Source organism: Scyliorhinus torazame, chromosome 15 (genome assembly GCF_047496885.1).
Source record: "Scyliorhinus torazame isolate Kashiwa2021f chromosome 15, sScyTor2.1, whole genome shotgun sequence".
NCBI classification, from domain to species: Eukaryota; Metazoa; Chordata; class Chondrichthyes; order Carcharhiniformes; family Scyliorhinidae; genus Scyliorhinus; species Scyliorhinus torazame.
Genome location: NC_092721.1, coordinates 190264122 through 190276969, shown reverse-complemented (window position 1 = coordinate 190276969; position 12848 = coordinate 190264122). Strand labels below are relative to the sequence as shown.

General features: G+C 45.1%; 1 protein-coding gene across 3 annotated transcripts in view; it reads left to right on the top strand.

The window, feature by feature from the left end:
* The window catches only part of dhrsx (dehydrogenase/reductase (SDR family) X-linked), a 326269-nt gene that overhangs the window by 253873 nt on the left and 59548 nt on the right, over positions 1–12848 (top strand). For all 3 annotated transcript variants that reach the window (XM_072477317.1, XM_072477319.1, XM_072477320.1), the window contains one exon: positions 6352–6559. In XM_072477317.1, coding sequence (XP_072333418.1) covers positions 6352–6559 — 208 coding nt within the window. The remainder of the gene's footprint in view (positions 1–6351; positions 6560–12848) is intronic.

The window sequence follows — 12848 nt, the reverse complement described above, 5'->3', positions numbered from 1 at the left end:
GATGGTGGAATGGGAATTACCCTGGAAATTCTCAGACCCGGTCAGGAAATGGGAGGAGACAGTTCTCTGCTGGCCAGACCTGCGCTATGTTAACTGCAACAATGCTTCTTTGTCTCATCAGTTCTGTGTTTCAGATGATGGATCAATAGTCCTTTCTTTTATTTCAAGTTACCTGGAGGCAGTATTGACTTCAAGCAGCCACCTGACAAGTTTTGAATTGGACAGTCTGGCTCTGTTGACTAATAAGAAAACAAGACTGGCATATATATATATAGCATTCTCACATTCCCTGACCCAAATCGCGTTACAACAATTAAGTACTTTTCAAAGTGCGGTCACAATTGTAATGTAAGAAATGTGGCAGGAACTAGACGCTAAGGGCCAGATTTTCATGCAGGAGATCGGGAAGTCAAGCCCGAAAACTTGTTGACTCGGCAGACTCAGCCCCCTTTAAAAAGGTCCCTGCCCGCCATATTTTTGTTCTGGGGAGATGGGAGTGCGATGGAGTGAGACCCTCCACCTCCAGCGGCAGGCAGGTGGTAGAATACTCTCTTCCATTTCATAGGACACCGACTCAGATGTAGAGATGAATGTCAGGCCCTCAAGCCCTCATTTCATGCTGCCTGATACCCTCATCTTCCCTCATAGCCTCCATGCCCCTTCATACTCTCCATGATCCCCATATACCCCTCATACTCACCCCTTCTTGTATCCTCCACTGCCATTCATGCATTGTTCACTGCAGGCAGACGTAGGGGCCTTTTCTTTGAAACAGAAATGTAACAAAATACAGAGCTCTCAAACTCACTTTATGCTGCAAAAAGCAGGCATTCCAGGAAGCCATTCAATAAAAAGTTAAATCACTCAAGTTGTCAATCTGTTGTAAAAACAACCATCCATTCAGTAACTACATCAAATATATATAATCTTTGAATATCTCAAATGACACAGCGGCCCTTTGAGATGTGGTTCTGTTGCTTTTGAAACTCAGTGAAGCATTCATAATGGCCCCAACTGTAAAACAAACAATTACAAATGAAAACAACAAAGCCTATTGAAACTGCAAAAACAGATGGCTATGTTTTATTCTGAGCTGCACCAGATGGCCTGTCAATCAATGCAGCCCAGGAGCAGTTATCTTGTTATTTGTCTTTGAGTGAAAGCTGCAAACCAGATTTTTTCAAGTTTAAAGGGCGAGGGAGATTTAAGTCGCTTTAGGTCAAGACAGTAGAGTTGTCAAGCAATGTTCTTTTTAAGTTTTTATTGCACAGTAGTACTCTGATGCTCCTCAACACTTGCACAATGTAGGTCAATATAATGGCCGATATACCTTTGCAAGACAGAGCCCTGTAATCAATCACTTCAGTAAAAAGTTACACGTGTAACTTTTAATACAACAACTAACCATTGAAACTGGAAGCATAATTTTTTATTTTGTATTTCAAAGCTTCCCACAAAATAATTCCTGGAGCAGGTGACTGTTTTCTTTTGGCTCCCCACTTCGGACTGGGGACTCCTCTGAGGTGCCATGAGCCATGTATATTTCAGGAAGGGCCCAACTCCACAAAAGTTGTGAAATGTTGAATTGCTCCACCTGTGCAATGGGGCCAGCAAGGGTGGGAGTGCTGCAGGTGACTGGTCTGCCCGCACCCTTATTCCACCCCTGCAACAATTTCAGGAAACGGGAATGGGGGGGGGTGAATCCCGGAGTCAGATCCTGGCTGCCGTTTTTAAAGGGCTCCCCAGTTGGTTCCCCTCCAGCGGAAATTCCAGGCCCCAAACTCTGTTTCAGATTTACCGGGTTAATGAAATGTTAGGAGTGGAATCAGAGAGGAATGGGAGCCATGTCCTGCTCGCCTGAGTGCAAGCAAGCTAATTTTGTGTTCATTCATTCATTCAGCCACTTTACATTTGTCTACTTGTGCGCAAGTCATTTTTCTTTCATTATATAAGCAAAGAAGATTTTTTTAAAAGGCCGACAGACACCAAGCCCGTTCTATTACGAACAATGCAATAATCCCATATGCATCTCACGCACTCCCTAACCACAATATAGAACATAATATCTTCAGGAAAAGACAAAAAGAACCCTGACGAAATATCGCCATTTCAGAGGTCAGTTCAGGAAATTCCCGTCTGACTCCCGAATGCAATCCAGCCCAATAGACCATGGCTGCACGTCACAATCACAAGGAACCAACATCTTACCTTCATAACTAGAAATATCATATTCAGCCCAGAAATTTACAAATGCCTTTTTAAAGGATGTCAACAACCCTGTACTTACCATGTCACAGCAACATGTTCCAGAGTGTACTCACTCTCTGTGTGAAAGAAAATACTTTTTGTATCTAACCTCGTAGTCCCAAATCCTATCATCCCTATCCATTTCAAATAATGTCTCATTAGGCTGCAACCAATCCCTTATTCATTTGAAAACCTCAATCGTATTCTGTCTATGCCCAAACTTTATGTCGTATTATGCAATAAAATCCTGTTGCATGTCTCCAAAGTAACTGTAATTCTTGGAACCTCTTGAAGATCTGAAATTCAGTATCCTCGGGTCTCTCATCTTTACATCCGCACCCAGCCATAAGACGTGGGAGCAGAAATAGGCCATTCGGCCCATCGAGTCTGCTCCACTATTCAATGAGATCACGACTGATCTGATATGATAATCCTCCACTCCACTTCCCCGCCTTGTCCCCATAACCTTTGATTCCATTACTGATTAAAAATTGGCTTAAAGTTCTTAGCTGTGTGCAGAGATCGGAAAGAGGGGGAATTAAATATGTTTTGGGCAGTGGCATGAAATGGATGATGTTGGACCAGCAGCTCATTTGACACTCTTTCCTGTCAACTGGGCCGCTTCGTTTCAGATATTTAATGAAAGGATATTTAGAAACCCCCTATAATGATTCACTGTCTTGCTAATTTTCAGAGTTTCCCACCTTACACCAGCTGTTGATTCGCTGACCTAGTGTATGCACCAACCTTTGGTACTGCAGCCTTCTAAACCACCTCACTCCCTAGTGCTGACCAAAATTAGCCCTTTTCAATGAAGTTTGATCCATTTTTTTTTAAAAATGAGGCAAAACTCTATTCTTGATAATCCAATCTCTCCTTACAGATTGGCACATATTCCCTTCAAGTGCATTTCTGATCAATCACTTTTATCCAACTAGAGGGCAGAGGTACCAATTTCATTGAAATCTTATCCGGAAGCACCAGTGTGTAGTTCCAGCATTTTACTTGGAATATTCGCATCATTAGGGTCCAAACCTTTTAAGGATTCCCACTTATATTATTTCCAAATATTGATTGGAACCACTATAATTCGAATAGTTTGGATGGGGCTGTTTTTATCCAGTGTGTGCAGGAGGGTTTCCTCACACAATATGTGGATAGACCGACAAGAGGCGGGGCCACATTGGATTTGGTACTGGGTAATGAACCGGGCCAAGTGTTAGATTTGGTTGTGGGAGAGCACTTTGGAGATAGTGACCACAATTCGGTAACTTTCACTATGGCAATGGAGAGGGGTAGGAACATATGGCAGGGCAAGGTTTATAACTGGGGGAAAGGTAATTACGATGCGATTAGGCAAGAATTGGGGAGCATAAGATGGAAACAGGAACTGTCAGGGATAGGCACAATTGAGATGTGGAGCTTGTTCAAGGAGCAAATACTGCATGTCCTTGATATGTATGTCCCTGTCAGGTAGGGAGGAAATGGTCGAGTGAAGGAACCATGGTTTACAAAGGAGGTTGAATGTCTTGTCAAGAGGAAGAAGGGGGCTTATGTAAGGATGAGAAAACATATCAGGGCACTTGAGGTATACAAGATAGCTAGGAAGGAGCCCAAGAAAAGGCTTAGGAGAGCTAGGAGGGGGCATGAGACCTCCTTGGTGGGTAGGATCAAGGAAAACCCCAAGGCTTTTTACACTTATGTGAGGAATAAAAGAATGACCAAGGTGAAGTTAGGGCCGGTCAAGGACAGTAGTGGGAACATGTGCATGGAGTCTGAAGATATAGGAGAGGCCCTAAATGAATACTTTTCTTCAGTGTTCACAAAGGAGAGGGGCCATGTTGTTGAGGAGAATAGTGCGATACAGGCTGGTAGGCTGAAGGAGGTAGAGATTAGGAAGGGAGATGTGTTAGAAATTTTGAGAAGCCTGAGGATAGATAAGTCCCCTGGGCCTGATGGGATATATCCTACGATTCTTTGGGAGGCGAGGGATGAGATTGCAGAGCCTTTGGCTTTGATCTTTATGTCCTCGCTGTCTCCAGGAATAGTGCCAGAAGACTGGAGAGGCAAAAGTTGTCCCCTTGTTCAAGAAAGGAAATAGGTATAACTCTGGGAATTATAGACCGATTAGTCTCACTTCGGTCAACGGTACATTATTGGAAAGGGTCCTGAGGGATAGGATTTATGATCATTTGGAAAGATACAGCTTAATCCAGGATAATCAGCACGGATTTGTGATGGGTAAGTCTTGCATCACAAGTTTGATTGTAATCTTTGAGGAGGTAACTAAGTACATAGATGAAGGTAGAGCAGTTGATGTCGTATACATGGATTTTAGTAAGGCGTTTGACAAGGTGCCCCATGGTCGGCTCATGCAGAAAGTAAGGAGGCATGGCATAGAGGGAAATTTGGCCGATTGGATCAGTAACTGGCTATCACATAGAAGACAGAGGGTGGTGGTAGATGGTAAATTTTCATCCTGGATCCCAGTCACCAGCGGTGTACCACAGGGATCAGTGCTGGGTCCTCTGCTATTTGTGATTTTTATCAATGACTTGGATGATGGAGTTGAAGGTTGAGTTAGTAAATTTGCTGATGACACCAAGATTGGTGGAGTAGTGGATGATGTGGAGGGCTGTTGTAGGCTGCAAAGAGACATTGATAGGATGCAGAGCTGGGCTGAAAAGTGGCAGATGGAGTTTAACCCTGATAAGTGTGAGGTGATTCATTTTGGTCGGACAAATTTGAATGCGGAATACATGGTTAACGGTAGGGTTCTGAAGAATGTGGAGGAGCAGAGAGATCTCGGAGTTCATGTCCATAGATCTCTGAAAGTTGCCACCCAAATGGAGAGAGCCGTGAAGAAAGCCTATAGTGTGGTAGCATTTATTAACAGGGGGATTGAGTTTAAGAGCCGTGAGGTTATGCTGCAACTGTACAAGACCTTGGTTAGACCACATTTGGAGTATTGTGTGCAGTTCTGGTCACCTCATTATAGGAAGGATGTGGAAGCATTGGAAAGGGTGCAGAGGAGATTTATCAGGATGCTGCCTGGATTGGAGGGTAGGTCTTATGAGAAAAGGTTGAAGGAGCTAGGGCTTTTCTCATTGGAGCGAAGGAGGATGAGAGGTGACTTAATTGAGGTGTATAAGATGATGAGAGGGATAGATAGAGTGGATGTTCAGCGACTTTTTCCTCGGGTGGATGTAGCTGTTACAAGAGGGCATAACTATAAGGTTCATGGTGGGAGATATAGGAAGGATGTCAGAGGTAGGTTCTTTATTCAAGAATGGTTGGGGCGTGGAACACACTCCCAGCTCTGGTAGTGGAGTCGGACACTTTAGGAACTTTCAAGCTGTTATTGGATAGGCATATGGAGTGCACTACAATGATTGGGAGTAGGTTGATTTGATCTTAGTTTCAGACTAGTTCGACACAACATCATGGGCCGAAGGGCCTGTACTGTGCTGTACAGTTCTATGTTCTATGTTATGTCTCGCTGCCATGAGCCCTGTAGTTCATTCAGTTGTTACTACATAGTGACACACACAAGTGACAGTGTCTCCAAACTTCCTATCTGCTGTAACATTCAAATTAATAGGTACAGGTCCCTTGCCTGCTCCTTTCATACTCAGGTATCTATCCCCCTCATCCTAGCTCATCAGAAAGCGCAACTGAACAGTACTATTTTTATTTTGCATGTGAGCGTGAAAACTGATAACATACAAAATGTACAGACAGGAAATGACTAGCTGGTCTGTCAGTGGTGCCCGACACTCATGGTAGCTGGAGCATTATGACAAGACACGTCTTTATTCATCTCCCTTCCCCCTGGCCGTGTAGTCTCCTGGGAGAGGCAAAACATCAGAAAAGGCACAGACCAAGAAGGGAAACACAATTAATCTGGGGAAAATTCCTCACCCTCTTCCCACCTCACCCACCCATCCCCATCATGGCAAAGCAACACCCATGCTGGAATGTGCCCTGTGCTCCGCGCCCCACGCTCTGCTCCAACCCCCCAAAGCAGAATCCACAAATGGGCCAACTATGACACTCTCGGGACTGTAGTTTTGTTACCCAAACCGTTTCCACTTTCAATTTCAGCGGCAGTAATGTTGGTGCCTCAGAGAAACACTGCGGACGGTTTTGAAGAGCACTTTGGTGTGAACTACCTTGGACATTTCATGCTGACCGAGCTGCTCCTGGATACGCTGAAGCAGTCAGGGAGCACTGACTGCAACAGTCGAATTGTCACTGTTTCTTCAGCCACTCACTACATCGGAGAGCTAGACCTCAACGACTTGCAAAGCAGGTAAGAATTTGATGCATTTGCACTTGTGGCATTGTCACCAGAATTATTTATTTGGAACACAACTCTGGATGATTCAACAGGTGGGTTCTCAAAATCTCAAGCCCTCAGAGTGAGAATCATTTCCTCAATGCAATGCAACGTTTTGTACAGGATAGCGAAAATCAGAATTGGGCCATTCAGGAAGCTGTTAGAAGTCAATTCTTCATGCAAATGGTAGGGGAAATCTGGAACTCTCCCCTCCAAAAAGCTGTTAAGACTTGGGGTCAGTTGAAAATCTCAAAATCGATTGATTTACAGAACGGAGGTGGGCGGATGGAGTTAAAATATTGATCAGACATCAGTGGGATGTTCGAGGGGCTGAATGATCCACCTCTGTTCCTATGTTCAGAAATACATTTCTGATCTGTTGTTAAAATCACTATTCCTGGCTCGAGGATGTCTCTGCAAGTCTGCTGGAAGGAGCAAATGGAGGGGCAAGTGCACTTACAAAATTGCTACACTTGAATTCTTAATGTGACTGCGGAAGATTTTTTACCAGCACGTTGTTTACCTGTTATAGCTAGAGCGGAGCAGCTGTAAAGCAGACTGGGGAGACGTTTGGTGAATACAGATGAGCCAATATTTCACGCTTGCACTCACAAAACAACAATGCAGCTTTTCTCATGTTGCTTTGTCTTTCATGCCCAAATGGGGGATGACTTGACAGCAAGAATGGGAGATAAAACAGAACACGCGGACGATCGATTATGCCATAATTTTCACCCAGCCTTTGCGCCACTTGCTTCTTTAATAAGGTGTAAGTTGGTTCCATTATGATACACTCAGGAGGTGTTAACCCTCGTAGTGGTTGGCTTGTGAGTGTTACCCTGTAGCTTTTACTGCATTCAAGTCACAGCGCAAATAATCAGAGTCATTTGTGAGCTTTAGGGAACTGCAGATGCTTGTAGAATAACAATAACAATTTATCTCACCGTGAATATTTATACTACAATGATACAATTGTGAAACAGAAATTGATCTCCAAGACCCTTGAAAATAAAAACAGAAGAACTTGCAGGTAAAGGACAAAGGTGTAAAGGCCAGCAACTCCAGTGCTGTGGACAAATGGACCGGGAGGCACGGTGGCGCAGCATCAGGGATCCAGGTTCGATTCTGGCCACGAGTGACTGTCTGTGTGGAGTCTGCACGCTCCCCCGTGTCTGCGTGGGTTTCCTCCGGGTGCTCCGGTTTCCTCCCACAGTCCAAAGATGTGCAGGTCAGGTGGGTTGGCCATGATCAATACGCGGGGTTACGGGGATTGGGCGGGTAAGTGGGCTTAGGTAGGGTGCTCTTTCAGAGGGTCGGTGCAGACTCGATGAGCTGAATGGCCTCCTTCTGCACTGTAGGAGTGTCGTGGTTTGGGATGGTGCTGTCTATCGGGTTTTGGTGTGTTCCTGCAGTGCATCTTGTAGATGGTACACAAGGCAGCCACTGATCGTCAGTGGTGGAGGGATTGAATGTTTGTGGAAGGGGAGGTAATTAAGCGGGCTGCTTTGTCCTGGATGGTGTCGAGCTTCCTGAGTGTTGTTGGAGCTGCACTTATCCAGCCAAATGGAGAGTATTCCATTACACTTGTGCCTTGTAGATGGTGGACAGGCTTTGGGAGGGTCAGGAGGTGAGTTACTCGCCGTACGATTCCTAGCCTTTGACCTGCCCTGGTAGCCACAGTATTAATGTGGCTCGTCCAGTTCAATTTCTGATCAATGGTAACCCCCAGGATGTTGATTGTGGGGGATTCAGCGATGGTAATGCCATGGAATGACAAGGGGCAGTGGTTAGATCCTCTCTTGTAGGAGATGGGCATTGCGTCTCCATGATTAACCTCCAATTTTCAAAGGACACTGCACAAGCCCTTGCGCATCACTGATTTAAAAATCTCCACCCTGCATGACTTTGTCTTCAGATACCTAGACACTGGCCTCTGGATTTCGCTCCCTAAACCTTTCTGCCTCTTTCTCCTTCTTTAAGCTTTTGGTAATTGTCCTATTTGCTTACGTGGCTGGGTGTCAAATTATCTTTGATACTGCACCTGGGAAGCACCTTGGTACTTTTCACTGCATTAAAGGTGCTATACAAATCACAGTCACTGGTGGTGCTTGTAATCTCGTGCCCCCTCGTGCTCAAGCCCCTCGATTATTCAAATCAGCATACTCAATTCCACTTGAAGATAACTAGGTGACTTCAAAGTATGTTTCATAAACAAATTCAGCCTAACCTCAAGTTAGTTTATGGTTCATCTGAAAACCCTTGAGGTGCAGAGTGGTTAGCACTGCTGCCTCTCAGTGCCAGGGACCCGGGTTCAATTCATGCCTTGGGCGACTGTCTGTGTGGAGTTTGCACTTTCTCCCCGTGTCTGCGTGGGTTTCCTCCAGGTGCTCCGGTTTCCTCCCACAGTCCAAAGACATGCAGGTTAGGCGAATTGACCGTGTTAAATTTGACCATTAGATTAGGTGGGGTTACGGGAATACTTGGTGGGCATGGGTTGAGGTTAGGGTACTCTTTCATTGGGTCGGTGCAGACTCGATGGGACGAATTGCCTCCTTCTGCACTGTAGGCATTCTATGATTCTGTGACGCCTATCCTTGATACATGCTGGCCTTGGAAAGGGTCCAGAGGAGGTTCACAAGAATGATCCCTGGAATGAAGAGCTTGTCATATGAGGAACGGTTGAGGACTCTGGGTCTGTACTAGTTGGAGTTTAGAAGGATGAGGGGGGATCTTATTGAAACTTACAGGATACTGCATGGCCTGGATAGAGTGGACGTGGAGAGGATGTTTCCACTTGTAGGAAAAACTAGAACCAGTGGACACCAACTCAGACTAAAGGGACGATCCTTTAAAACTGAGATGAGGAGGAATTTCTTCAGCCAAAGGGTGGTGAATCTGTGGAACTCTTTACCGCAGAAGGCTGTGGAGGCCAGGTCACTGAGTGTCTTTAAGACATAGATAGGTTCTTGATTAATAGGGGGATCAGGGGTTTTGGGGAGAGGGCAGGAGAATGGGGATGAGAAAATATCAGCCATGATTGAATGGCGGAGCAGACGCGATGGGCCAAGTGGCCTAATTCTGCTCCTCTGTCTTATGGTCTTATGCTGGTAATTTTAAAAATAGGCATAAGTCATTTTCATAAGCCATTCCTTCCTCTGACAGTAAATGCATACATCTATATTCTCTATTCAGACCACAGTAACTGGGAGGTAGCAGAAGACATCCATAAATTATTTCAGATTATATTTTAAAAGAAGATTGGCTGCCTTAACTCATGTCTTACAAAGCTGCAAACGTGCTTCACATTCAAGATTGTTTTTTAAACCCACAGGAACAAAGCTTTTCTGATGTAGACTGCTCTGCACCCCTCTTGTGCATTCCATCCCAGTAACACATGATGTAAGACAGCTGTGGGCAGGAGCTATGGTGCCAGCTTTAAATCAGAACAAGATTCATAACCATTAACCCTTTCTGCACCATTTTTCATTTTGATTCAAGGGCAAAAATGATATGGATGCTGGAAATCTGAAATCGAAACAGAAAATGCCGGAAATGTTCAGCAGCTCAGGTGTCTGTGAAGAGAGGAACACTTAACGGGCGCAATCTATCCGAATGGGAACAGAGTCCGGTAACGCGCACGCGCTATCGAACAGCCATTCGGGTAGATTGGGGCCTCAAAGGGGAATGTCCCGCCAAGGCCGCACAGAGTCCTGTTTCTCCGCTCCACTCACCGGAACCCCTCAGTGCAGGATGAGATCTCACGATCCCCCGACGTGACCGACAAACCAACCCCCCACCTCCAAATCACCTATAAGGGGGTCCTCAGGTCCCCCTGCAGCAATGCCGGGCACCCCCAGGCCTGATTCCCATCGCGTGAAAATGCCAGCCTGGCATCCTGGCACTGCCAGGTTGGCATTTCCAGGGTGCCAGACTGGCAGTGCTAAGGTGCCCAGGTGGCACCAACAGTGCCAGGATGACACCCTGCCTAGAGGGAAAACACCGGGGGGCCTCCGAACCCCTGAGAGACCCCCATGAGTGCTCTCCTGTCTGGTCTCCGTTTACCAGCACTGAACGGTGCCTGCATGACATCTCCGAGGCGAGGGGGCTAGATCCCACACCTTGGGTAATGTTCGTGGGAGTGCATGTTAAAGTGAGACTAGGTGTCTCAGTCTAATCTGCAGATTTGCTAAGAAATGATCTCGCCCACAATGGGCGGGATTCCCATTGCAACATGCCGCGAGGTCACATTAGACCACGCGAGGCATGACGAGCCAGGTAGATCCTGGGAGAAGGATCAGTCGGTATCTACCAGCTGCACTGCACTACCTTTCGGGTGGAACATGTCCCATAGATCTCGCCCAATATTTCAGATTGGCTGACCTGTCATCAGAGCTGAAAAAAGTTGGAGTTGCAGCAGATATTTAATCTGGCTCAGGGTCAGGGAGGAGTGACCAGAATGAAAGGGAAAAGTGGAATATGGTGGCAGGCAGGAGAGATTAAATGACAAGAGGGATGATATTGCAAGGTAAAAGCAGACAAGTGGAGAAACAAAAGCTCGATCTGGAGGAAGTATACATGTCAATGGCAGAATCATTACGAACAGCAGCTGTCCACAACCGTGAGAGCAATGGTTGTGATAGTGATCTGGCTCAGTGCGGCTCCTCTGCTCATTTCTCCACAGCAATGGTTACGATTTGAAAATGTTAAACTTAATGTTGAGTCCGGAAGACTGTATGTCAAGTGCGCATTGAAGGATGAGGTGCAGTTCCTCGACCTTTCACTCAACTTGTTTAGAACTGTGAAGAGGCTGAGATCAGAGAGGGTAATGGGGTGGAGAACTAACATGAACCTGGTGTTCATCTTCAAATGCAATGGGCAAGTGATAGAAAATAAGCAAAAATAACATTAATAGCAAAAATAGCACTAATTCATTCCAAGGTAAAGTGCAGGCGCATTGAACTCATTGGAAATGAAGATGTAGCAAACTGTCTGATGGGACAGTGTTACATCAAGGCAGGTAGTTGAAAATCCACTTCATTGCTTACGACGCTGTACTTTAAAATTTGGGAAGTTAAAAGACAGAACAACTGCCACCCAAGGGATGATAGAGTGGGACAGCAATTTATTGGGAAAATACTGACTGTAGAAATATATTCAAGAGTCAATCACATTTTTTTCTGGAGATAAAAGGCATTAAGGGAAATGATAAAGCAAAATAACTGAGCTGAATCTCTGAAAAGGAGCTTTGCTGTTGCTAAAACTTCTTGCATACAACAGGCACCCTCCGTAAGAGTGTATGTTGGTCTTTTGCTATCGAGCAGTATGGATAAAAATGTAGACCGACTGAGAGACTCTGTGGGTGAGACACCGCCTTCTTCAGACAAGAACACGATAATGTTGACTAACAAAGTGACCTACATAGACTGTGCTAGGGCAATCCTAGCCCAGCCCATCGTGAGCAACATAAAGCTCCCGAAATTTGGAACTGATCTCATGTAAGACAGGTTCAATTGTGTAGGGCAGGAAATGGAAAACAAACGCAACAATGTCGCAATGGGTGTTGCTCCGGTGCTGGAGCAGAGGAACGGGAATGAACTGAGGGAAGAACTCCCTGTCCATCTGCTCTACTTCACCTGCAGATACTTGACTGTATGATTGGCTGACTGAAATGAAAAGCATTCCATTCCTTGGGACTGATCTTAATAAGTTTAAAATTCTCCCCGAAAGAATATTTGCAGTTTCTGTTTTAATAGGGAACACAAAAATGTATATGAAACAGCACTTTCATCGAAGACTGTTACAGTTATTTTGACAAATATCTTAGCCCAAGAATCACATGCCAAACAGAAGATTAGTGAAGAAGATTGATGAACATGGACACCAATTTGCAAGAGTAATCTGTGACTAATAGGACCCGATGGGAACTCAAGGAAGTCATTGATTTAATAAATTCTGTCTAACTTAATATGAATAATCTACTTGATGATCCCACAACCAACAGCATGTATATTCCCAGAGCCTCAGGCCTGGCCAGAGAGTGAAGATGGAACAATTGGTAGGGCAATAAAACAATGATAGCAAAAGCTGGCTAACAGACAAAGGCAGCATATACAGAGTTCCATTCAAGACAACAGTTTTCAGCAGTCCTCTTTAATTTGGGAATGGAGCCAGTATTGAAATGTATCCTCATGTTCAATGAAATCTGTTGATCGTTTGGGCTAGATTTTCATCTCCCAGTGAGAATTCTGAATTCCCCCTCTGT